At 37.6% G+C, this 24,592-nt stretch overlaps 1 protein-coding gene across 8 annotated transcripts in view; it reads right to left on the minus strand.

Annotated features, from left to right (window-relative positions):
* The window catches only part of Dlg1 (discs large MAGUK scaffold protein 1), a 209,005-nt gene that overhangs the window by 80,700 nt on the left and 103,713 nt on the right, over positions 1-24,592 (minus strand). For all 8 annotated transcript variants that reach the window (XM_059277478.1, XM_059277477.1, XM_059277476.1 and 5 more), the window contains 4 exons: positions 16,184-16,237; positions 4,723-4,773; positions 2,382-2,506; positions 118-287 (listed from right to left, as the gene is read on the minus strand). In XM_059277478.1, coding sequence (XP_059133461.1) covers positions 118-287; positions 2,382-2,506; positions 4,723-4,773; positions 16,184-16,237 — 400 coding nt within the window. The remainder of the gene's footprint in view (positions 1-117; positions 288-2,381; positions 2,507-4,722; positions 4,774-16,183; positions 16,238-24,592) is intronic.

Genomic DNA, 24,592 nt, shown 5'->3' on the forward strand with positions numbered 1-24,592 from the left:
AATGCTATGAACGAACCTACTGAGATTCTGTAGAAGACTAAAAGTATGAGAACCTTCAACATAAAAGAATGTTTAACTCGTGTTTCTTACACTGTCTTACTCTGATTGACAATGTACCTTTAGGACCTTTAATGAGTTTTATTTCCATGATTTTCTCTGATGCTGGCTTCCGCCTTTTCACGTACAATCGCACAATAGATCCAGCTTCTTTCAATGCCTCGACTGCTTTGCTATGGGTTACATCTCGAACATCCGCTTCATTTACTCTCAGGATACAGTCATTTACTCTGAGAAAAACATAAAATATTAAAACAGTAAGTACCAATGTTCTATTTCACCAATTTTTAATTTCATTTTAATAAAATAATTATTTATTCCAGAACTATACATGAAGAAGCGACATGTTAAATTTCAATGTATAAATTTCTCAAGAGCCAGCAAGGGGAGGAAAAAAATTGAAAACAGATTATTTAAAAATATTATTTGTATACTTCTTCGGTATAGACAAAGATATTTGATAAAAATAGCAAACATTTGGCACTGACCACATGCCAGGCACTTCCTTGGTGTTTTAATCCTTAAACTACTTGTACCAGTTATGTATAGATATAATTTTTACCCATGAGGCATGATGAATTTTAATATAGTGCTCTCAAGGTCATTAATGAGTGACAGAGCTGTAATTAAAAATAAGAGAAATGGCCAGGTGTGGTGGTGCATGCCTTTAAGTCTAGCTCTCAGGAGGCAGAGGCCGGCAGATCTCTGAGTTCAAGGCCAGCCTGGTCTACAAAGTGAATTTCAGGACAGCCATGCTACACAAAGAAACCCCTGTCTCAAAGAACAAAACAAAACAAAAAAACCCCAAACAACAGCAAAACAAAAAAGAAGAGAAAACTGGAGCTCAAAGAAACTTAAAGTCAGTTAAGCTAGTTGAAGGTCAGAAGAAGATAGTATCAATTTTATTTTCTTCAAATATGAGTTGTAGTATTAAACATTACTTACATGAAATTATAGACCGTATCATTTACTTCAAAGTTCTCTTATGTGAACAACACAATTTGATATGGTAACTAAATTCTTTCTTTTGTTCCTATTCTCATCATTTTGAACTTAGCTCTGGTCCTCGCTTTGACTGCATGGCACTCCATCAGAAGAAAAATGATCGTCATTTCAAATTAACAGAGGAGAACAGACCATATGTAAGACAGTACAATTGGTCCTGATAAGTTTCTCTATCACACCCAAAGGAATGACTAGTACTGTGGGTGTGTTCTCCAGTTAAACAAGGAACATAATAATTTTCACATACGCTACACAAACAAACGGAGTGATATGAGATTAGGAAGTAAATGCTGCATATGCATGGATGGTCAAATTCCTAATGTATATGTCTAGTTCACTAATATACCACCTGCCATACCAGTGAGAAGAGAGCTAAAGAACTCAGGACCTTAAAATAAGATGTTGACTTAACAGCTCATCGACTATAAAATCCTTACTCCCAACATGTCAGTCTGTAACTACATATAAACATAGACCAACCAAAGAAACTGAAAAAAATACCAGAATTTATGGTCCAAGGAAATACCAGTTTTGCAAAAGACATTTTCCAAAACAGAACACTATGTAAGTTTATATACATGCTTTCCTAAACAGAAAATAAAATCGTTTTGTGACTTTGTCTGATAAGGACAACTCATGACATGTATAAAATTGGTTGGGGGGAAAGGCCTGGAGAGATGGCTCAGTGGTTAAGAGCACTGACTGCTCTTCCAGAGGTCCTGAGTTCGATTCCCAGCAACCACATGGTGGCTCACAACCACCTGTAATGAGATCTGGTGCCCTCTTCTGGCCTGCAAGGACACATGCAGACAGAACACTGTACACATAATTAATAAATAAAATCTTTAAAAAAAAAAATTGGTTACAAACATTTAAGCCATCAAAATGGCCATCAAAATGCATTACTCGGCTGGGCGGCGGTGGTGCACGCCTTTAATCCCAGCACTCCAGAGGCAGAGCCAGGCGAATCTCTGTGAGTTCGAGGCCAGTCTAGGCTACCAAGTTGAGTTCCAGGAAAGGCACAAAGCTACACAGAGAAACCCTGTCTCGAAAAACCAAAAAAAAAAAAAAAAAAAAAAAAAACAACCCAAAAACCAACCCCCCCCCAAAAAACTCCACAAAAACCAAAATGCATTATTCAAAGTATTATAATACCTAAGATAAAACTGAATTCCTAAAGTAGGAAACAATACAATGAGTAAAATTACCTGAGAGTTGGTCATTTTTTGAGCATCTACCTACATTTAGTTATTATGTTGTTTCTTCTTTGTGTTAGTTCACGTCTTTTGTAACATCACAACATTAAGTTTAAGACTTACCGCAATCTTCCATCCTGGGCAGCTGCTCCTCCTGTGATAATTTTGGTGATGAAAATACTTGAGTCATCTCCAATGTGTGGGTTGTCTGTACCTCCTGCAATGCTGAAACCAAGCCCTGAATTTCCCTAAGGACAGAGGGAAAAATTCCAGAGATCTAAGCATTTAAGGCTCTAGAAACTGTACTAAACTAGGAACTATAACACAAAAAGGAATATGCATAGGTAAGAGAAAGAGTCTAAATTAAATAGACATGCTCTTCATATAAGGAAAAACTTCTTCAGAGGTATTATTGCTCAGTAGGTGAGGCTAAAGAAAATGTACCAAGTTCTTCAGAAGCCTAGTTTGAAGTTCTTTATTTACAAGTATGTGTAATTTGTCTGTGAATTACTCTCTACTCAGAGAGGTGATGTAAAAAATTTCTTTTAAAAGGCATCTCATTCATGTTTGATAGGGCAAATCTCTTCCAAGAGACAAAGCACGTGATCACTTCATCAATTAACTAGTTAATTAATTAATGTATTTGAGAAAGGTCATCCTATGTAGCCTAAACTAACATCAAACATGATGCAATCCTTGCCTTGGCCTTCTGAGCCGGGAATACAGATGCCACGATGCCTGGCTACTGCCTGGGTACCGCAGTACTTTACTTTTGAGGACAAACATTATTTCATCTTTTAAAAAAGGGTGGTTGGAGGTGGTTGCTTTTCTCCTGACCACTTTGCCAGCTGTTTATTTAAAAACCAACAAACTGGCACTGATAAGTAAGAGCAACCATTACTCTCTGAGATGTTTAACCAATGTACCCAAATATCATGGCATTTTTTTAGTACTGAAGCCCAATCTGAGAACTTAATATTGGTGAGCTTTTCTTATGGCAAGAAGACTTTGCCAACTACCACTTTACCTTTTTGCTTATCTTACAAACAAGAAAACCGAATTTCTGAGGACTATTTACACACAAAAGGGGTCCTACTGCCATTAAAAGTCTATAAAGAGAAATGATATTTCTTTGACCTAAGAAAAGGTACATAAAAAAATGTCTATTTTCTCAAGAATTTTCTGCATGTAGCTTTCTAGCAACTCAAATAAATGGATATATCTGACTTGTTACTTTAACTATTCATATTTAAGAACTTAATTAATTTCCCACTACTTGTCCTAAAATTCCAATATAATTAAATTTTTTCAGTTTATATTCCTTAAAGAATTAGTAGGATGTCAACATTACTAAAAGATTGTGAAAAGCTGCCAACAAATTTATGTATTCAAGTTTTTCAAGCAGTGAAAAATATACAGTCCTAAACTAAATATGATAAATTTAAAAGGCATGGAGAGGATTATAAATCAAACAGCAAGAGATGTCATAAAATGCCACATTAAAATATATGTTATAGATTAATGCTGAGCTTACTTGAGTGTTACTGAGGTACCTGCCTAATTTAAGTAGGTGGCATGAAATTAAGTAGCAGACAATGAAGATCTACTACATATTCAAAGACCCTTTCAGTTTTACTTGGTTTTCGGGCATCCATTCTGGCTTCAAACACAACAAAATGTAAATCTAAGATTTCAGTTTTTAAAATGCAGACATTTTGTTACTGTGGAGAGTTACTTGTGTAGAACACTAAATTCCCTGGAAGTACCTGCCAAACAAGGGCAGCCTTTCTAAACGCAGCATAAACTGATTATGCCCGCCCAGACTCTCATCCTCACAAATAAGAATGTATGTATGTAGGTAGGTATATATATTTGAGACAAAGTCTCAAAGCTCAAGCTGCTCTGAATTTGCTATGCAGTAAGGCTGGCCTTGAACTCCTGTCACCACCTCTTAAGTGCTGGGAATACAGGCGTGCCGCTGCCCAAACAGCGTGCTACTTTCTTAGAGACAATTAAAAAGAAAAATCCGACAAACTACCATAGTCTAGAGCACCCAAAGGAGATAACTAAATGGAGGGTAGTTTCCTGGAGAAAAAACAAAAACAAAAAACAAACCATAAAAACTAAGGAATAAGAAGTGTAGACTTGAGTTAACAATAATGTATGCACATATAATGACTCATCAGTGGAAACAAATACACTGTAACAAAGGCAGATGTTAACAATAATGGAAGCGGAGCATAAAGCAACTGGAAATCTCTGTACGATCCTTATGCCTTTTCTGTAAAAATTTAAAAGGATATTAAAGAAAACAAACATTCTGAAAATGCCATGGCTAATTTTATGACCTGTGATCTTAAAAACATTTTATTTTTCTGGTTTTGAAGGACATTTCCCCCTTGTATTCTATGATTGAACAATATATTTAAAAGTTCAAACAACAGATTAAGATAATAGTTTTTACCCTTTCAAGTGTGATTTCCTCATATTCATAATCTGCATCAGTACCATTAACCTACAGAGAAAAAAGAGAAGTAGCTTAAAAATTCAGAATGAAAAACCCGAAATGTCAAGATAATTCTACATGATTTATCAATGAAAACCTGTTATACATGACAGTGATTAAAAATCATAGCCTCATTTTAGTAACTTTAGGGAAGATTTACACGAACGGAGGAGTGTAAACATGACTATGCTATAGGAGTACTATCAGGACTTTCAAAAACAGGAGGGGTGCACTTAGCATTTACTATTTTTGAATGTTGATTTTTCTTCTGATTTTTTTTTGGGGGGGTTTGATTTTTTCAAGACAGGGTTTCTCTATGAAACCCTGGCTGTCCTGGAACTTGCTCTATAGACCAGGCTGGCCTCAAACTCAGAGATCCATCTGCCTTTACCTCTGGGATTAAAGGCGTGCACCACCACCACCACCACCACCACCACCACCACCACCACCACCACCACCCCTGGCTTAAAGGCTGATTATTAAAGATTTATTTTATGTGAATGAATGTCTTGCCTGCATATACATCTATGGACCACATGCATGCAATTATTTAAGGTGGCCAGAAGAGTGTCCTCGAATCAGATCAACCTGAGTTTGAATCCTGGCATTATAATTTCTAGTAACAGGGGGCTAAGCAAATATACTCACCATAGGTCAAAAGAGATTATGAGAGTCTATTTCTGAAGATGACTCACATTTTCTACCCCACTTACTCTTATCACTAAATCTAACACCAAGGGGCACTGAGTCTATTTCCCTTCCTCTAGGATTCAGGTAAGTCCTGCTACTACCTTAAATAAAGCAAATTATATTAGATGGTTGAGCCTGGGTTTTATGACACCTTGTAGTACTTGGCTTTGCCTTACAGTTCATTTCTTATAACTTAGCAGATACTGCTGCGGACCACAGAAATATGTAGTAGGAATTTAGCTGACTATGGCAAAAGCTATTATCTGGAAGAGTTAAAAACTCTTCTAGAGGATAAAACCAAGACACAAGGAGTTTTGGTGTTATTAGCTCCCCACTCCCCCCCCCCCCCCCCCCCCCCCCGAGCTGAGAACCGAACGTGATATTAGCTTTTAAATATATTAGCTGGTTCCTGCAATGATTTTCTGGTGTGCAATGGTAGCGTTCCCAATTAATTCTTTTTCTAAGAACTTCTAACAGTGTAGTTGATCATTCTTTGGGCACAATTTCCCCTATATTTGGGGTATTTGGATAACTTCCCCCAACTGTGTTGACAAGTCACACAGTCAAGACCCCTCTTTTCAGGCTTTTGTTCCTTTATTTTTTAGCATTAGATTCAGAAGTCTGCCTTTCTGTAATTGTTGTCATTAGCAAGTATCCGGCCAGGGCCATCTCTAGACAACAGTGTTTTATCTGAGATCTCTCTCAGACATCCAAGGACAGACTGCAGATAAGCATCCATACCTCCTGCTAGTTTCCCGAATTAAAGTAAATAGTCAAGTCCAGGTGGATATTAGGTACAAGCCTTGTTTCTTGTGCAACTTAAGCTTAAACCCTCCTTTCTCCCATAGCCCAAGTGTTATCTCTAGACTTCCCCTTTAACAGTCTACTCAGAACAAAAACTTTGATATACCAAGTACATCAAGCTGTGACACAGGCTGCCTAGCTACCCCCTGCCCTGCCAGGAAAAGGCACAGCCGAGATTAAAGGCAGTTTTATTTCACTCATGACTTTGTGACTTAGACTCTTAACATTTTTAACTAACCACTTCTAAGAATATAATTTAAGCACAAAATTCCCTTTTCTCAGATCTATTAACTAAATTTAGCCCTCAGTTGATTCTATTCTTTATTAGTCACTTCCTTTTGGGTTGTAAATGATAACTGACAATTACTGCTCTTTGTGTGGATCTTATCACCTCCTTTTTGACCCTGAAAGAATTCAAGCCTGGTAACCTTGCCTTAGCCAGAACATTGGTAATTGTATGGGTAAATAACTGTAAACCTTAGAGATTTAGGGAAAACTAGATTGGGGAACTATGATGGAAAGAACTAGACTGGGAAAAACTAGATGGCAAAGAACTAAGCAGAAAAATGTAGAGAGAATCAGGGAAGAAAGGAACTAAGTATGAGAGCAGAAAAGAAGCAGTGTAGACAGAGAACTGACTCAGAAGAATAAAGCGGAAAGTCTAAAGAGTTTCATGTACATAGATTGGAGTATCCCTGAGATTAATGAATCTGCGGCTGATAGCATCTCTTCTGGAACTCTGGGAAAAGACTATAGAGGGGCTTGACCCCAATAGTCTTCATTACGATAAAATCTGAGGAAACACAAACTGCCGATGAGCAGATCCAAATGAAGGAAAACCAAGATCCTCGGTCCTCAGTCTTAGCTTCCTTCTTAACCAAGTAGCCAGCACCAACTGCCATTCAAAACCATGAAGTAATTTTAGACTTCCTAGCTTTTAGCAGTAACCCACCCAAAACATATTAGCAGGATACCCAGCTAGTTAACCTGTGAAATTAGGAGAAATAATGAATTACTGCTCTTTTAAGATATAGCTTTTAGTGTAATTTATTATATGAGAGATAACAAAAGAACAACAACACCACCACAACCACACACACACACACAAAAACATAAGCCCCTTTGCGCTCTTCACTATATAGAGTGACCCTTAGTCCAGGTCTGTCCAGAAAGGAGCTCATGATTTCCTTGAGGGAATTTGCAATCCACATCTACTGGGAGACATGAGGAGCAGGAAGAGAACAGAAAGACTGCAAACCCTCCCACAATCATATGTAAATTTCTCATGGTCCTATTCATTTTCTCCAGACTCATCTATGTATTTGCCATAAAGCCACTCCTCTGAAAGGGAGGGGAGAGGAGAAGAGGGAGAGAAGAGAGAAGAAATGGAGAGAACTTGTTGCACATACTGTGGAGGGTTGGAGTTAGACATAAATGCTTCATCTAAAGAGTTAGGCTGTTCAATGGTTGTTTATATTTAAATTTAAATCAACTAATACTCAATAAAATTTAAATTTCATTCTGTTACTGTGCTGGGTAACAATTATTGATATGACTTTGCTGTATTTCTCTTACATCCTAAGGATAAATCTCCCTAAACACAGTGAATATTGTATTTTATTATTGTGCTTTGAATTCAGATATAGTCTTCTTACTGTAAACTCTGTATATTTTCTTTTTAGATGACTGACTGCTAGGCATTTCACATTTTTTGTTATTATAATTTATGGAACCATACTTTCTTTTCTTTTCTTTCTTTTTTTTTTTTTTTTGAGACAGGGTTTCTCTGTGTAGCTTTGGAGCCTGTCCTGGATCTCACTCTGCAGCCCAGGCTTGCCTCGAACTCACAGAGATCGGCCTGGCTCTGCCTCCCAAGTGCTGGAATTAAAGGTGTGCGCCACCACTGGCCGGCTTTTTTTTTTTTAAATAATTCATTTATTTTATTTTATGTGCATTGGTGTTTTGCCTGCATGTATGTCTGTGTGAGTGTGTTAGAGTTACAGACAGTTGTTAGCTGCCATGTGGATGTTGGGAATTGAACCCTGGTCCTCTGGAAGAACAGTCAGTGCTCTTAACCACTAAGCTATTTCTCCAGTCCGGAACCATACTTTCAAGTGGTTATTATTTACATACTGGAGTAACATTTATTATTAATAAACTTAAAAATGACATACATTTTGAATACTGATACATATATGCCATAAAGAAACACAAAAAACCTGTAATACATATATTCAGTCCTTTCCTGACACAGACTTAAATTTTCTAATTAGAAAAACATTAATGCAATCAAAGAAGACAATCCTATTATGTTAAAAGTGTACTACTTGGCCAAAGGAAGATAACATAGATGCTTAATTTATTAATACCATGTAGTTTAGGTTCAAATCAGTAATATTTTTCCTATAGAGTCAAGATATTACGCATCAATATTCATAATTCATGACTCACACTGCATAATCTCAGTAACTAAAAACCTCAAAGCCAACACCACACAAGCCAAAAATCTAAAATAAAATGTACAGAAAAGCAAAAGGTTTTCCTAATGGAAACGAATTTTAACTAAATCAAAATAAGCCCTAAAGAGTTTGCTTAAAATTTGCCCCAAATAATGAATCCAAGTTGATTTAAAAATATATAACTATCAACTATATTACATATGGAAAAATTGAAGATTTTATAATGTAAGAAATTCATCAAATCTCAACTAAATGAATTTTTTTTTTTAACATTTAGCCTTTAGGATTAGTTTTAAGAGAAAATAATGACAGAGAAGATGAGAGTGATTTCAACAAATTTACCTTTTACCTCTTTAATGGAACCTGTAGAAATCTTCATTTTTGATCCTTAAGTCTGCCCTACATTTTTACTTAAAAATATTTTATTTTACTATTTTTACCTTTAAAAAAAATCTTGTGTTTGTGTGGCTATCATGGAGGTCAGAGGACAACTGTGGGAGTCAGTGCTCAGTCCTGAGGAATCAAACACAGGTCTGTAGGTTTGGAGACAGAATATGGCTAAATGGAGAGACAGCCAAGTTCAATGCCAGTGAGGTTGTATCAATTTGTACTTAAAACTGAATTTAATACATCATATTTTAAAACTGAGAGCTTACCTCTAATAGAGAATAAATAAAGATGTTTAGCCTCAGTACTTGTATTAAATATAGCAGTGAAGGTTCCAATCAGGGAAATAAGTCAAGAATCAGACACATCTGGACTGGCAAAGAATACGTAAAACTGTATCTGCAGATAACAGGATTGGATTATAGAAAATCCAAAGAAATCTACAAAGGATTGGAACTAATAATGGGTTCAGCAAAGCTACAGGATAAAACACCACTATCTAAAATTGTATGGTATTTTTATTCACTACCAATAAGAAGTATACAACTTATATACTAAAAATTATAAAACTTTGCTGAAAGGAACTGAAAGAAACTTACATATTGCTTATAAGTAATTGATTTAAAAAAAAAAACAGGAGCTGAAACTATTCAATAAGGAAAGAACAGGCTTCAACAAATCATGACAAGCAAACTCTACATTCATAGGAAAAGGATGAAGGTATAGCCCTACCCACATCCTATGAAAATGAAACCAAAATGGATCAATACCTAAATTTAAGAGCTAACACTATAAAAATAGTAGGAGAAAACATAAATGCAAATCCTCATGATTCTGGATTAGGCAAAGTTTCCTAATACTAAAAGTAACAAAAGAAAAAAGTGTGATTTGGACTTCGATGTTCCAAGGGAAATTATTAAGAAATTAAAATATGGGGCTGGAGAGAGGCTCAGAGGTTAAGAGCACTGGCTGCTCTTCCAGAGGGCCTGAGTTCAATACCCAGCACCCACATGGTGGTCCAGAACCTATAGTGGCATTTGATGCCCTCATCTGGTATAAAGGAATACATGCAGACAAGAGTACTTATATACTTAAATAAATCTTAGCTGGGTGTGGTGGCGCACACCTTTAATCCCAGCAGAGGCAGTCAGATCTCTCTGAGTTTGAGGCCAGCCTACAAAGCGAGTTTAAACTCTACAAAGTGAGTTCCAGGACAGCCAGAGCTGTTACACAGAGAAACCTTGTCTTGGAAAAAAAAATTGTTTTAAAAGGAAATTAAAATATAGCCAACATAATGGGAGAAAAAATTGCAAGCCCTATACTCACAGAGGACTTCTATGCAGAACACTTCAAAGGGAATTAAAAGACAACTAAAAGTAGGCAAATTATCTAAATAAACATTTCTCCAAAGAAGTAGAAATTGCCAGTAAATACTTAAAAGCTGTTTAACTTCCTCAATCACTAGGGAAATGTAAACCAAAGCCAAAGTAAGATAGGATATCTATAATTAAGAATATTGTAACAACACCCTGGATGAGGAATAACAAGATTAGTGGTGGTGGAGAAACTGGTAACCCCATATACTACTGGTGGGAAATAGAAAATAATATAGCTATGCTGGAAACTAATTTGTCAATTCCTTAAAATGTAAATATATTTATCATATAGCCGAGCAACTCCACTTTTAGTATGAAATGAAACTTTATGGGCACTCAAACTTCTAATGTTAATCACATCAGTTTTATTCATAACAGCAAAAGTAGATACACTCCAAATGTTTCTCTGCAATGAGCATGTTCATGTAAGAGAATATTTAACAACAAAAAGAAACTAGCAGGGTGGGCTGTGCTCAGTGCAGCCGGAGACTCTCAAGGGGGACCAAAACAGTAACAAAAACAAAACCACAAAATTGATGCTTACTACACCATGGATAAATTTTGAAAGCACTATGCAAAGTGTAAGGAGCCAGACAATTTAAAAAAAAAAAGTCACAAGTAGAATGACATTTCATTTACATTTTATTTATGTGACAAATCCAAAACAAACAAAACACACTGTGACTTAAAGAGCCTGGGCACTGAGGAAGAGTGGGAAGTGATTATTTGTGGGTACAAGGTTTCTTTATAGGAGGATGAAAGTGTTTTATAATTAGATAGTGGTGACAACAATATAATGTAAGTAAATGAAAAACCAGGAATCCTGTATTTTAAACAGGTAGATTTTGTGGTGTGTGATTATGGCCTGGGGAAAGAGATGGTAAAGCAGGGCTCTTCTCTGCACCCAGACTGTTGGCAAACTTGCTGCTCTCCTATGTCTGGCTACTGAGTGTTGGGATTACAGACACATGCTACTAACTCTGGTGAAATTTACAATGAGTTGATATTTCAAATGGCATGTTACACATGACCGAAAGCTTATTAGCACTGTGCTGTTGAGTGCTTGGGGTAAAAATACATCAATGTAGTTTTGTTGAAATATAAACAGGCACAACTTTTTGAAGAGCAACTTGGCAATAATGTTCAAATATAAACATTTTAAGCAATTTTATTTATTTGCTCACAACTTTTAAAAACCTTTTTAAAAGACAGGCTCTCATGTAGCCTAGGCTGCCGGAACTCAAGCTTGCTGTAAACTGAGCCTGGCTGGTCCTGGCCTCCTGATCCTCCTGCTTCTACCTAGTAAGGGCTGGGATTATAGGTGTGCCAATGTGCACACCCACAGCTAGCAGTTGCACTTATTTCAATATAGTTTGATCATGTACTTGTGCGCACACACACACACACACACACACACAAAATAGCTCTGAACGATCACTAGGATACTTATGGTTCATCTCCATTGCCAGTTTAACTGGATCCGAAGGCGCCTAGGAAACACACCTCAGGGCATGTTCATAGGTTTCCAGAGAGGTGTAACTGAGGGAAGATCCACCCTGATAGTGGGTGGCACCATACATGGATTGGGGTCCTGGACTGAATAAAAGGAGAAAGAGGTCAGCTGAGCCCCAGCATTTGTCTCTCTGTCCTGACGTGGTTATAGTGTGACCAGACATTTCACACTATTACCATATCCCTTCAAACCATTATCCAAAATAAATACTTCCTTCCTTAAATCACTTATTACAGTTATAATAAAAGTAACTGAGACACCACAAGTTTGGAAACATTTAGATATGCTTGTAATGATGTGGTCCAGAAATCTGAGCACTGTATTCAGATATGCTTGCGTGGATAATGTTTACTGCCTTCAATATTTATAAATGTATTGGCACTTTATGCTTTAAGTAGTTGGAAATAAAGACTAGGAACAGGGACGGAAGAAGGAGAGGGTTACACAATAAACATACACCCGGACTCAGAGACTCTGGGATGTGTTAACTGCAGCAGGAGCAATGTGTTCTGAGCAGTAATGGCTCCGTCTCTTTCCTCTCTTCCTCCTCCTTGTACACTTTCTGGGAACTGAACATAGGGGCTTGCACATACTTTTTTCCCTCATTTTTAATTCAATTATCTAGCTAGTATTAAGTGATAAGGATTAACAAGAAGATACTGAATGAGCTTTGAAAACAACTTGGCTACAGAGTGAGTTCCGAGATACTCAAGGCAACACAGGCAAACCCTGTCTCAAAAACCAAACCAAACCAACAACAAAAGACCAACCTAGAATACATCCAAAATTTTACAATTAAACTCCAGAACCTAATAGCCTGAAGTGTTTAACTTAAAACAATTTTTATCTGCTTGAAAATTACGATAACCACAGAGAATGATTTACTACTTAATATTTATTTGGGGATAGGGGAAGTTGAGACAAGGTCTGACCATGTAACTAGCTGTCCTAAAACTTGCTATATAAAGGACCAGGCTAACCTCTGGTCTTGAACTCATAGATCCATCTGCGTTTACTTCCTCTGCTGGGATTAAAAACGTGTACCACTACACTCAGCCACTATCTAATATTTCAGACATTATTTGGTAAAAGAGGGATGATGATTGGTAAATCCTGACTGGGGAACAGGAATCTGCCTTACTTCCTTAAGATGGAAAAGTCAACACCTTAGTCCAAAGCTGAAGTTTCCAAAAGAACCTGAGAGCAAGTTTGGATCTTAGATTTGGGGAGCTTTACTATTCTGTAACTGTTAGGTTGGTTACTTAATATGCCTACAGGCAATACATTTTACATTAAAAAAAAAATCTGCTTTCCTTTTTGAAAATTGAAGATTTAAGCAAAGCGGGCCTATGCGGCCAACTGAAAGCAAATCTTAGGCACTCGGTCATTCTGGGCTTCCAGGACCAGGAACACTGTATACATGCTGTTGCATTATCTTTGCAGAGGGAGAGTGCAATGTGTGATCTGACTGTAGAATCTCACTTACTACATAGTTATGGTGATGTGGTGGCCTCCAAAGGCTCATGAATGCTTGGACCCCAGTTGGTGGAACTGCTTGGGAAGGATTAGAAGGTGGGGCCTTGTTGGAGGAAGTGTCTCACTAGGAATGGGTTTAGAGGTTTCAAAAGCCCAGGCCACTCCCAGTTAGCTATCTCTCTATTCCTTGTGATTGTTGTCTTACCATGTAAGCACCCAGCTACTATATTGTCACCCCCGTCTCCCAATCATGACGGTCATGGACTAACCCTCTGAAACTATAAGCAAGTCCCCAACAAACACTTTCTTCTAGAAGCTGCTTTGGGCACAGTGTCTCTTCACAGCAATAGAAAAGTAATTGAGACAGATGAATTGGTGTTGTTTTATGTGCATGTTCACATGTATGTAGGTATACAGCCGGTGTGAGTTTGTGGAGGCCAGAGGACTATCCTGGGTGGTGGTCTTCAGATGCTGTCTGCCTGGATTTTTCCCCTCCTCTTTTTATTTAAAATTTGTTTCTTTATAAATTTATTAATTTTTTTTATTTTTACATACCAACCACAGTTCCCCCTCCCATCCCTCCTGCTCCCCACCCCACCCCGCATCCACTCCTCAGAAAGGGTAAGGCCTCCCATGGGGAGTCAGCACAGCCTGGTACATTCAGCTGAGGCAGGACCAAGCCCCTCTCAACTGCATTAAGGCTGAGCAAGGTGGTCCACCATAGAGAATAGGCTCCAAAAAGCCAGCTCATACACCAGGGATAGGTCCTGATTCCACTGCCAGGGGCCCCTCAAACAGACCAAGCTACACAACTTTCTCCCACATGCAGAGGGCCTAGTTCAGTCACATGTAGGCTCCACAGCTATCTGCCTGGATTTTGGAGATAAGATGGTTTACTGGCCTGGAACTCACCAAGTTAGTCCCAGGGACCCACCTATCTCTCTGCCTCTCCAGGGCTGGGATTACAAACACAGGCTACCAGACCTGGTTTGTTGTTGTTGTTTGTTTGTTTGAGATAGGGTCTCAATGTGTTGAACTAGTTGGTTTAGAATTCTCTACACAGACCAGGCTGGCCTCAAACTCACAGAGATCTACTGCTTCTGCCTGTCTAGTGATGGGATTAAAAGCATGTGCCACCACACTCAACTAACCTGGCTTTATTTCACAGGGGATTTGGGAAACAGATCCATGTCCTCAAGTACTTTATTGATTGAACTATTTCCCCATCCTTGTTTTTGAAACAAGGTCTCACTGTAGCCCAGGCTAGCCTCAAATTCACAATCTTCCCATCTCAGTCTAAATGTGCTAAAATGATAGATGTGGGCTACCACATCTAGCAACTACTAGTAGATTGTCTTAATAATGAATAAATTACATTTTGTCTAGACTTTCTATCAAATTTCAAGTCATAGGGATTGTCTGGAAGACCCCACCCCCGTCTCCCCAGCGAAGATATAAATGTTAGAAACAGTCTCTAGAGTGCAATGCTCTCTTCACGTATTCACTATCAGTGTGCGAGGTTAACACTGATGGAACGAAGACTTCTGAAAAGAGATGACCAGCTCTTTGGGGCCGGCATCATCAAGTGTCTTTCTTTCAAAACCCCCAAGTATGTCACACACCAGTATTTATATGAAGACAGAACAAAATGTTTATTGAATAGACTGAAAACTATGGATTTTAAAAAATGGGTAAAAGGATTTCCTAAGTTTATAAAAATGACACACCATTAAAGACGAGCCCAACTGAAAGCATAGCACTACTTCTATTTAATACACAGGCACCAAGCTCTTTGCCTCCAAAGCCATTTTTCTTTCAAATGAAAGTCTTAGATCATACTATTGCTCTGGCTATTGATCTTGAAAGGGGAATTTTTTTTTTAAGAAAGTAAGTTTACAGAAAAAAAAACTAAAATTAGAGTTAAAACTATTTCTTCAAATACACACAAACCAGCTTACTAAAAAACTGATCATGTAATTAAAATTCTAAAATTACTGTGATTATACAAGCATTATGTAAGTAACTACACAAAATTATTATGAGTTGGGTTGGAGAGATGGCTCAGCAGTTAAGACAGCTGGCTACTCTTCCAGAAGACCTGGGTTCAATTCCCAGCACCCACATGGAGGCTTGCAACTATCTGTAATTCCAGCCCCTTGGAGCCCTCTTGTGGCCTCTGTGGGCGCTACATACATACATTGCACAGACATGCATCTAGTCAAATACTCATACACATGAAATAAAAATAAATATAAACCACCCTCTAAATTGAGTATGTAAAAGAATTTAGTGAAAGTTATTCATAAACTCAGAATTAAAACACAAATTTCTATTTTACCATTTCTGCTTTGTGTAAATCCTAAAACAAGTTAGTATTGCTTCATTTACTATAGCAACTCAACCAGATGATAGTATGATTCTATTTACTATCAATTATAGGTATATTGTATACCAGTAGAAACAAAACTTTTTTGAGATGGGGTCTCATGTAGCCCAGGCTGGCCTTAGACTCACTATGTAACCCAGGCTATCCTTGCACTCCCTGCTTACCAAAGGGCAGCATTATAAGTGTGTACCATCACGATCAGGTTTGCAGTATAGAAAGTCTTAAGTAGAATTCATTACAGAAAATAATGCTGCGGCTTTTTTGACTACATCAAATTGAACAACAAAAAAGGCAGAATTAGTTAAATCTGGTGATGAACAGAACTTACATAAGTTGGTGTCTCCAAGCTGTCTGTGTTGACCAGCACTGGAGGAGGATTTGCCTGTAAAGAAAGAGTTGTAAAGTATTAGTGTAACAAGGAAACCAACAAGCTCCAGTATCATGTTCCAAGTAATAACAGCTTAACACAGACTGGCTGTTAATCTTCTTTTTTTTTTTGAGGCAGGTAGCACAGTCCGGGTTTGAACTTGTGATACTTCTGATGCAGCCTCCCAGGTGCTGGGTTTTACTGGCTTGCTATTTCTGAAGTCATTATGTTATTTGAGCTTTCTATATATTAAACAACACATTCAGGTGAGATATATTAAACAATACAGCCAAGTGAGGGAAAACGAGATCTAAACAGCTGTAACTAGGTTTGCTATTGTTCCCCTTTTCCTATTTTCTTGTGTTTACGTACATGTTGTATATGTGTGACACACGTGTTAACACGTACACGTGGAGACCTGAAGTTAATGTCTGGATCATCCTCCACTGCTATTCCACCTCATTCCTCAAGGCACGTTCTCTTATGGACCCAAGACTCTGTTTCTACTCTTGCATGACAAGTACTTTAACCATAGAGTCGTCTCTAGAGCCCCAAGTCTCTATTTCTATGAAAACAGGTTCAAATTTAAGATTTGAAAAGAAGCCCACCACAGTCTTCTCTAACCCAAGTAGCATTCTTTAGTAAAACAAACAAAACTACTTTGCGAGGAAACCTAGTTATTTATTTCCAAGGATCCCACAAACATTCCAATCATTTTATCAATCTAGAAAAAAATTCTGCCAATAATGAATTATTTGAATGTTGAAAAAGAGCATCCCCTCAAACACACACAAAACTATCTGCCACACAGAGAAATCAGTCACAAATTAGGAGAAACAGACTATTTCTCCATGTAAAGACCTAGATTATTTTGGTTTTTGCTGTTTTTCTAGACCATCCACAAAATAATGTGTTACAGCATGCAGAACACTGAGCATCTAGTAACTCTGAAAGGAAAAAGAAAAACAACCTGGTTTCTTGTTAAGTTCAAGTTCTTTTCTACACGGATGATACTAAGGAACAAAATCAATTATCAAATGAAAAACATACCAGAAATGATAAATTCTTCTCAACATTATTTTTTCAAAATGTTTTAAGATTTCTTTGTACGAGTGCTAAATCAAACACTAATATGAAGGATTTCTGTTCTTTAAACAAACTCTCAGACAGAGATACTTATATGGTAACATTAATTCTTTAAAGTAGTACACAGCAGCCGGGCGGCAGTGGGGAACACCTTTAATCCCAGCACTAAGGAGGCAGAGGCAGGGGAATCTCTGTGAGTTTGAGGCCAGCCTGGACTACAGAATATCAGCACAGCCACGCTACAGAGAAACCTTTAAAAAAAAAAAAATTACGTAGCAAAGTTGTATAAAAGCACATTGTAACACAAAATAGTTTTCTTCTAAATATACAAACTGGCTTTTTATTTATGTTCTTAAATTTAAATTTTTGAGGCAGAGTCTCATAGTATAGGCCAAGATCTGGAATTCTTTATGTAGCCCAGGCTGGCCTTAAACTCACAGCAATGCTCCTGCCTCAGCCTTCCAAATGCTAAGATCACAAGCATAAACCACCATGTCCAACTTTGTGTAGGTTACTTTAAAATGTGAATATGTAAGCCAGTAGGGAGACACATGCTTGCAATCCCCCACAAGGCTGAGGTGGAGAATCTCAAGTTCATGAACAGCTTGGGTTACAAACAGAATTCAAATGATACATTACTGTCAGTCAACTACTTATCCCAACGATCATATGATAAAATGGGTAAGCACAACAATTTCAGTTTGGGCTCCATGTATAAGAGGAGTAGTTTAAAATAAATCGGTAGTATTTAATTATCTACAAAGACAACATGAACTCCTCCTCCATGTTCAACCCTATTTAAGTAGTCTATCGATGATTTAGTGACATCAAATATGATAAACTACTACTAAGCAAAACCTACATTTTAAAATCTGGGATTTTACAGACAGTTGAAATGACTCATTTCTTTCTTTCTTTTTCTTTTTTTAAAAAGATTTATTTATTTAGTATGTACACAGTATTCTGTCTGCATGTATGCCTGAAGACCAGAAGAGGGCACCAGATCTCATTACAGATGGTTGGGAGCCACCATGTGGTTGCTGGGAATTGAACTCAGAACCTTTGGAAGAGCAGCCAGTACTCTTAACTGCTGAGCCATCTCTCCAGCCCATGACTCATTTCTTAGTGGCAAAATGAGATTGGTAATCTTTACCTTACTCACGACAGAGCTTCACTGTATTCTGCCTAAGCAATTTTAGAGGAGAAGAAAGAAAAGGCTATTTAAAGTTTAAAATAAATTATATTCTTCAACCACTGTGAAAGGAAGTCATTTGGTTCCCTCTACTCATCTGTATCAATCATGCAATGGGTAGGTATTTACGGAAATCTAATTTACATAATTTATTAATATATTAACCATAATTATTAAAATGTTTTCTGTCAGAAACAATTAATCATCATTGTAGATGCTTTGTTTTAATTCTAGTAATTTATAATACTGAAATATGTATATAAAACAATACAATCTTCTATTTACTTAAAACTTAAACAATGCAGAATAAGTTGTCTATAGATAGAGGTAAAATTTAGAGTGACCATACCTAAAGGGAAACCTTAAGAAACATGAAACTGGAGAAAAAAATCATGAATATTCACATTAAGAATTAAAAATTTAAATCAAACTAGCAGCTGGTAGGTAAATCTATCATGACAGAAGAAACCCTAGCAGTTTAAAATATGTTGTAACAGAGAGTCAGAGACCTTGGAACATTCAGCATTAAATAGGATGTCTCTATCGAATCTCTCCCTTCAGGGCTCAGAGAGTCCCACAGAAGAGCAGGCAGAAAGAGTAGAAGAGCCTGAGGAGATGGAGGACACCATGAACAAGAGCCCCTGAATCATGATCAAGCTCACATGGACTCAGAGGCTGAGACAGTCTGCACCAGCATGCACAGGCCTCCTGTATAGATCTGGCTTCCAGGGCAGTGTTTCACTGGGATTTCGGAGTGGGTGAAGGAGTGGGGCCGACTCTTCTGCCTTCTCTTGGGCTCTTTTCCTTTTTTTTCTTTTTAATTGGCCAATTCTTATGAGTTAGTTTTTGTTTGATCATATTATATTTTATCATTAAACACATAATTATAAAAAAGAAAAATATCATAAAAGGTCGTTGGAACGCCGGGCGGTGGTGGCGCACGCCTTTAATCCCAGCACTCGGGAGGCAGAGCCAGGCGGATCTCTGTGAGTTCGAGGCCAGCCTGGGCTACCAAGTGAGTTCCAGGAAAGGCGCAAAGCTACACAGAGAAACCCTGTCTCAAAAAACCAAAAAAAAAAAAAGGTCGTTGGAAATAAGAGGATACAGACATAAAGCTCAAGTAGCAAAATGGCTTGATTACCTCAAGTTTAGGCACCTAACGTAACAGTAAAATATCCAAGTGATATCAGAAAGTAGGAAATGAAAACATCTATGGATATATAAATTATCTACCAATTTAAATTTTTCTCTCAAGATATAGACATGGTATTTGTTGAGATAGTATTTTATATTTCTCCAATTTTTTTGGTTGTGAGCCTAGCCTTTAACGGCTGAGCTATCCCTCCAGCCCTATTTCTCCAATTTATAGTAACAAGAATGAATGAGGAACACAATTTGTGTGGACATTGAAGATATAAACACAATACAGATAGATACAATCTCACAGCACCAAACTTAAAGCTATGCTACCAGCAAAAATAAAGGATTGGCCACTTCTGACAGAAGGCAGAAAGTGTAGCTACAGAAAATAAACTAGTTTTACACAGTTGCACTAAACACCTAAAGTAAATTTCACACAGATTCTTTTGAGTGCTTAGTGCTTCCCTGTAAGCAAGGTCACTCATTCCAAGTTACCTCTTGTCCCATTAAGGTTTTCAAGGTCTTATGTTGGCCAGAGTAGCCCCTGCTTTCTGTTTTCTTATTATCTTAGGTGGGAAAAGAAAAACTCACTTCCTACATCTCACTCCAAAAGACATTTTATGTCAAGACCTGGTCCAAGATCTCTATCCTATAGTTATTCTGTGATATTTGACTATAGTAATCCAAATGAATATTCAAACTTTTTATCCAAGAGGACTATATGAGAAGTAATATAAAGGAAACATGTCATGAACAGTAGAAAGGTACACACATGCTTATCTATTATTGTTTATTAACAAATATAGCATCGTATGTGTTTTCACTTGGACAAGAAAGCCCTATAAATCACTTAGAGGCTAGGGGAAGGGGTAGTACAAAGGCAGAGATATTCCAGAAAACCAAACGAACAAGCCAGTAACAAATCAGACCTGTTAATAGTAACAGTTAAAGAGAGTTCATTTTACTGATCTATTTCATCATCAATAAAGTATCTGGTAGTGACTGCTGCTATACCAAATTACAAAAATTCAGACAGAACTCCTAATTGATTAATAATGATGATACACAGTAAGAGAAGTTATAAAGTGGACTTAGTTAAGTACAAGTATTAACAACTAGAGGATCTAGGTAAAAGGATGAAACATCTTTGTACCATTTTGCAACTTTATAAACCTGAAGTGATTTGAAAATACAAACCAATACAAAAACAAAAATCTAGAAAGCAATAGAATAAAGGAACTTCAGTCAAGTGTCAGTATACAATTACAAAAAAATTAATCCAGATAATCGCATAGATGCTATTTAAGATTACTCATAAAATGAAAACATCTGGTCAGACAATACTACTGATACAATAATTTAAGACTCAATACTCTTTTGTATTGCAAGATTTGAAAGGTTCAGAGGTCATTTATCCTCTAAGGTAATGACTCTCATTCAATAATGACATTAACTGCTAACTTTTCTCCTGTAGAGTTATAGGCTCTTCCAGGAAGTCAATTATAATATTACTATATTTGTAAGTCCCCCTGATCCACAAGGCATCTCTCTCAAGATGTTGCACAGGTATTTGAAATAACCGGGTAGTAGTACCGTACCGTGTGTGTGTGTGTGTGTGTGTGTGTGTGTGTGTGTGTGTGTGTGTGTGTATGTGTGTACCCACGATAAGGTTTAATTTATAAATTAGTCACAGAAATAGATTAACAGTAATTAGTAATAAAATAAAACAAGTTACAACATTATCTAAGTTATTTAAAGTTTATGAGTCAATGGCTTCTAGAATTTTCTACTTAAGCCAAATCTCAGATGGGGAAGGATATTAACACGTATGATTGGAACAATTACAACAATAACAAAAAAGAATGAAATAAACTTATTGTGAAGGGTGTGTTTGAGTATCAAAAGAGCCCCTCCACCAAGCACACCTCAAGCATGGAAGGGGAAAGAGGGAAGAGAGTGGGAGGGGAGGGGAGGGGAGGGGAGGGGGAGGGAGGAGAGAAAGAACGAGACCATCCAAGAGTGCACTAGGACAAAAGCATTTTGTCCAGACTTTAATCACAGAATAGTGCTTCAGGCTGACATGAACAAGTCTAAAGCATCCACTGAGTGCAGAACACACCTCTGGATTATAAAGCTAGAATCATAAAGATGGGTGGCTGCATCCCTAGCAGAAAGAGTCACACATCATCACAGGCTAGATTTTCAAGTGGAAAAACTAGAGCTCTGAAAATTTGAGCAATTTCTTCCACTACGTCTAGAAATGAGTGTGACAAAATAGTAGTGGGTTTAGGTCAGACTATTAAGTTCATGACGTTTCATTAATTTTAGGGAGCCATTCAATGTATCTTACCCTGTACCATTTGTAGTCAGCTTAAATGAAGTTCAAATGATATGATCAATATAAAAGCACTCTGTAAAAAGGAAAAACAATATAAGGTGTTTTTGTTTTTTGTGTTTTCTGGCCTGTGTGGAACTTACTATGTAGACCAGGCTGGTTTTGAGCTCACAGGGATCTGCCTATCTCTGCCTCCTCCTCTTCTTTAATGGTAGTATTCAAGGAATGCACCATCGTGTCTGGCAGTCTTAAAAAATTATCCATCTATGTACCTTTCTTTCTTTGAAGGTTATTTGCCTGATCCTCAAACTTACTGGGAATGTGGTGGTGTAATCTCTCCCTTACAGATAAGGGGAGTATAGCATTTAGAAAGTGTAACCTGTTTGTGTTACAAAGACAGGACTGAACTCCGAATCTTTCACCTTCTGCTTCTGTGCTGAATAGTTTTATGTCAATATGACACAAATTAAAGTCATCTGAGAGGAAGGAATATCATTAAGAAAATGCCGCCATAAGATGGAGCTGTAGGAAACCCTGTACGGCATTTTCTTAATTAGCGATTGATGCAAGGGTCCCCTGGATGGGGTAGGGCCATCCCTGGGCTGGTGGTCCTGGGTTCTGTAAGAACACAGGATGAGAAAGCCACAGGCAGCAAGCCAGTAAGCAGCACCCCTCCATGGCCTCTGCATCTGTTTAACTGCCTCCAGGTTCCTGCTCTGTGTGAGTTCCTGCCCTGACTTCTTTCAGGGATGGACTATGATGTGGATGTGTAAGCCAAATAAAATAAACCTTTCCTTCCCAACTTGCCTTTGGTTATGGTGTTTAATCACAGTAATAGCAGCCCTGACTCCTATTTCTTTACATCCTGATTCCTCTAAAAATAAAGTACAATTTAAAAGGTCAAGCCTGAGTTCTAAATTCTTTGAAAGATTTATTTTTTTATATTACATTTTTAAAGTACCTAAATTTTTTCATACACTATATTTTGATCATATTCTTTCCCCTCCCCAAGTTCTTCTTCCAGATCCTCCTCACCTTCCTACCTACCCAACTCCATGTGTTTTTCCCTTTCTCTCAAAATAAACGAAACAGAACAGAATTAAAAACAAAACAAAAACCCAACAACCCCAGAAAACAAAATAAAGACCCAAAAGACAAAAACAAAACAAAACAAAACCACAAACCAAAAAAAAAAAAAAAACCCAAACAAACAAAACCCAAATCAAACAAACAAACAAACAAAAAAACCCACCAAACCATAAAAACAAAAATCAATGGAGACCATTTTGTGTTAGTCAACTACTTCTGAGCATGGGACCCACCCTAGAGCGTGGTTAATATATCCAGTGTCACTACCCTGGAGAAAACTCATTTTCTCTCTCCCAGCAGGTCTCAACTGCAAACAGCTTCTTGGCTAGGGGTGGGACCCCATGTCTACTTACTTACTTCCCCTTCTTTCTGCTGGGATTCCGTCTGACTTGAATTTGTACAAGATGTCACAGTCTCTGAATTCCTATGTGCAGCAGCCCTACTGTGTCTAGAAGACTGCCCTAGTCATCCATCATGTCTAGCTTTCACAATTTTCTGCGTCTTCTTTGGCACTGATCCCCTGAGCCTCAAGGGGAGGAGGGTTGGATGAAGACATCCCATTGAGGGCTGAGTGCCTCATGGTCTCTCACTGTCTGCACACTGTCCAGTTGTGGTTCTCTGTGCTAAATCTCATTTGCAAGTCTCTGATGAAGGTTAAACCATGAAGATTTAATTTGTTTTTTTAAAGTGTGTATATTTGTGAATCAGGTGCCTGCAGAGGCTAAAGAAAGTGTCAGACCCTCTAGAGCTGGAGTTAAAGGAGGTTGTGAGTCACCTGACCTCAGTGCTAGGAACTGAACTTGGGTTTTCTATAAGAGCAGTACCTGCTTTTAACTGTTGAGCCAGCTTTTCAGCCCAAGTTACACATCCCTTAAAAGAATACGTTTCAGAATTTATCTGGGAATAAACATTTAAGTTCTATTAATTTTACAATAAACATGTTACCCTTAATAATGGGGACAATACTTATCCTGAAAAATAAGACAATCTCATCATCTTTTCTCATAGTATAGAGCATGTATCACCACCATCACCTAAGGATATCAACAATGGTTATAACTGAGGATATGCCTTTTTTTATACGTGCAGCATCACTGACTTTGTTTGCTTGTGCTTTGAGACATAGTCTCTATGTAGGCCTGGCTGTCCTGGATCTCACTCTGTAGACCACATTGGCCACGAACTCAGAGAGATTCACCTGCCTCTGCCTCCCCAGTGCTGGGATTTAAGGTGTGAGTCACCACACCTGGCCGGCCACTCACTGACTTTTAAATTTATTCATTTGTTCTCTCTCTCTCTCTCAAAAAAAAAAAAAACTAAAACAAAAAACAAAAAACAAACAAACAAACAAAAAAACCAAAACAGTTAAGCAGATAGTATGAGGGGATTATGAGCAAAGGTACTGTGCAGATAACATCTATTTTCTTTTTCACTGGGAACTGAAATCAGGACTCGCCATACCTCATATATTAGTCAGGCTCCTAATCACTGCAAAACCTCTCAATCCAGAACTACTACTCCTCTAGTA

Source organism: Peromyscus eremicus, chromosome 12, assembly GCF_949786415.1.
Source record: "Peromyscus eremicus chromosome 12, PerEre_H2_v1, whole genome shotgun sequence".
Taxonomy (NCBI): domain Eukaryota; kingdom Metazoa; phylum Chordata; class Mammalia; order Rodentia; family Cricetidae; genus Peromyscus; species Peromyscus eremicus.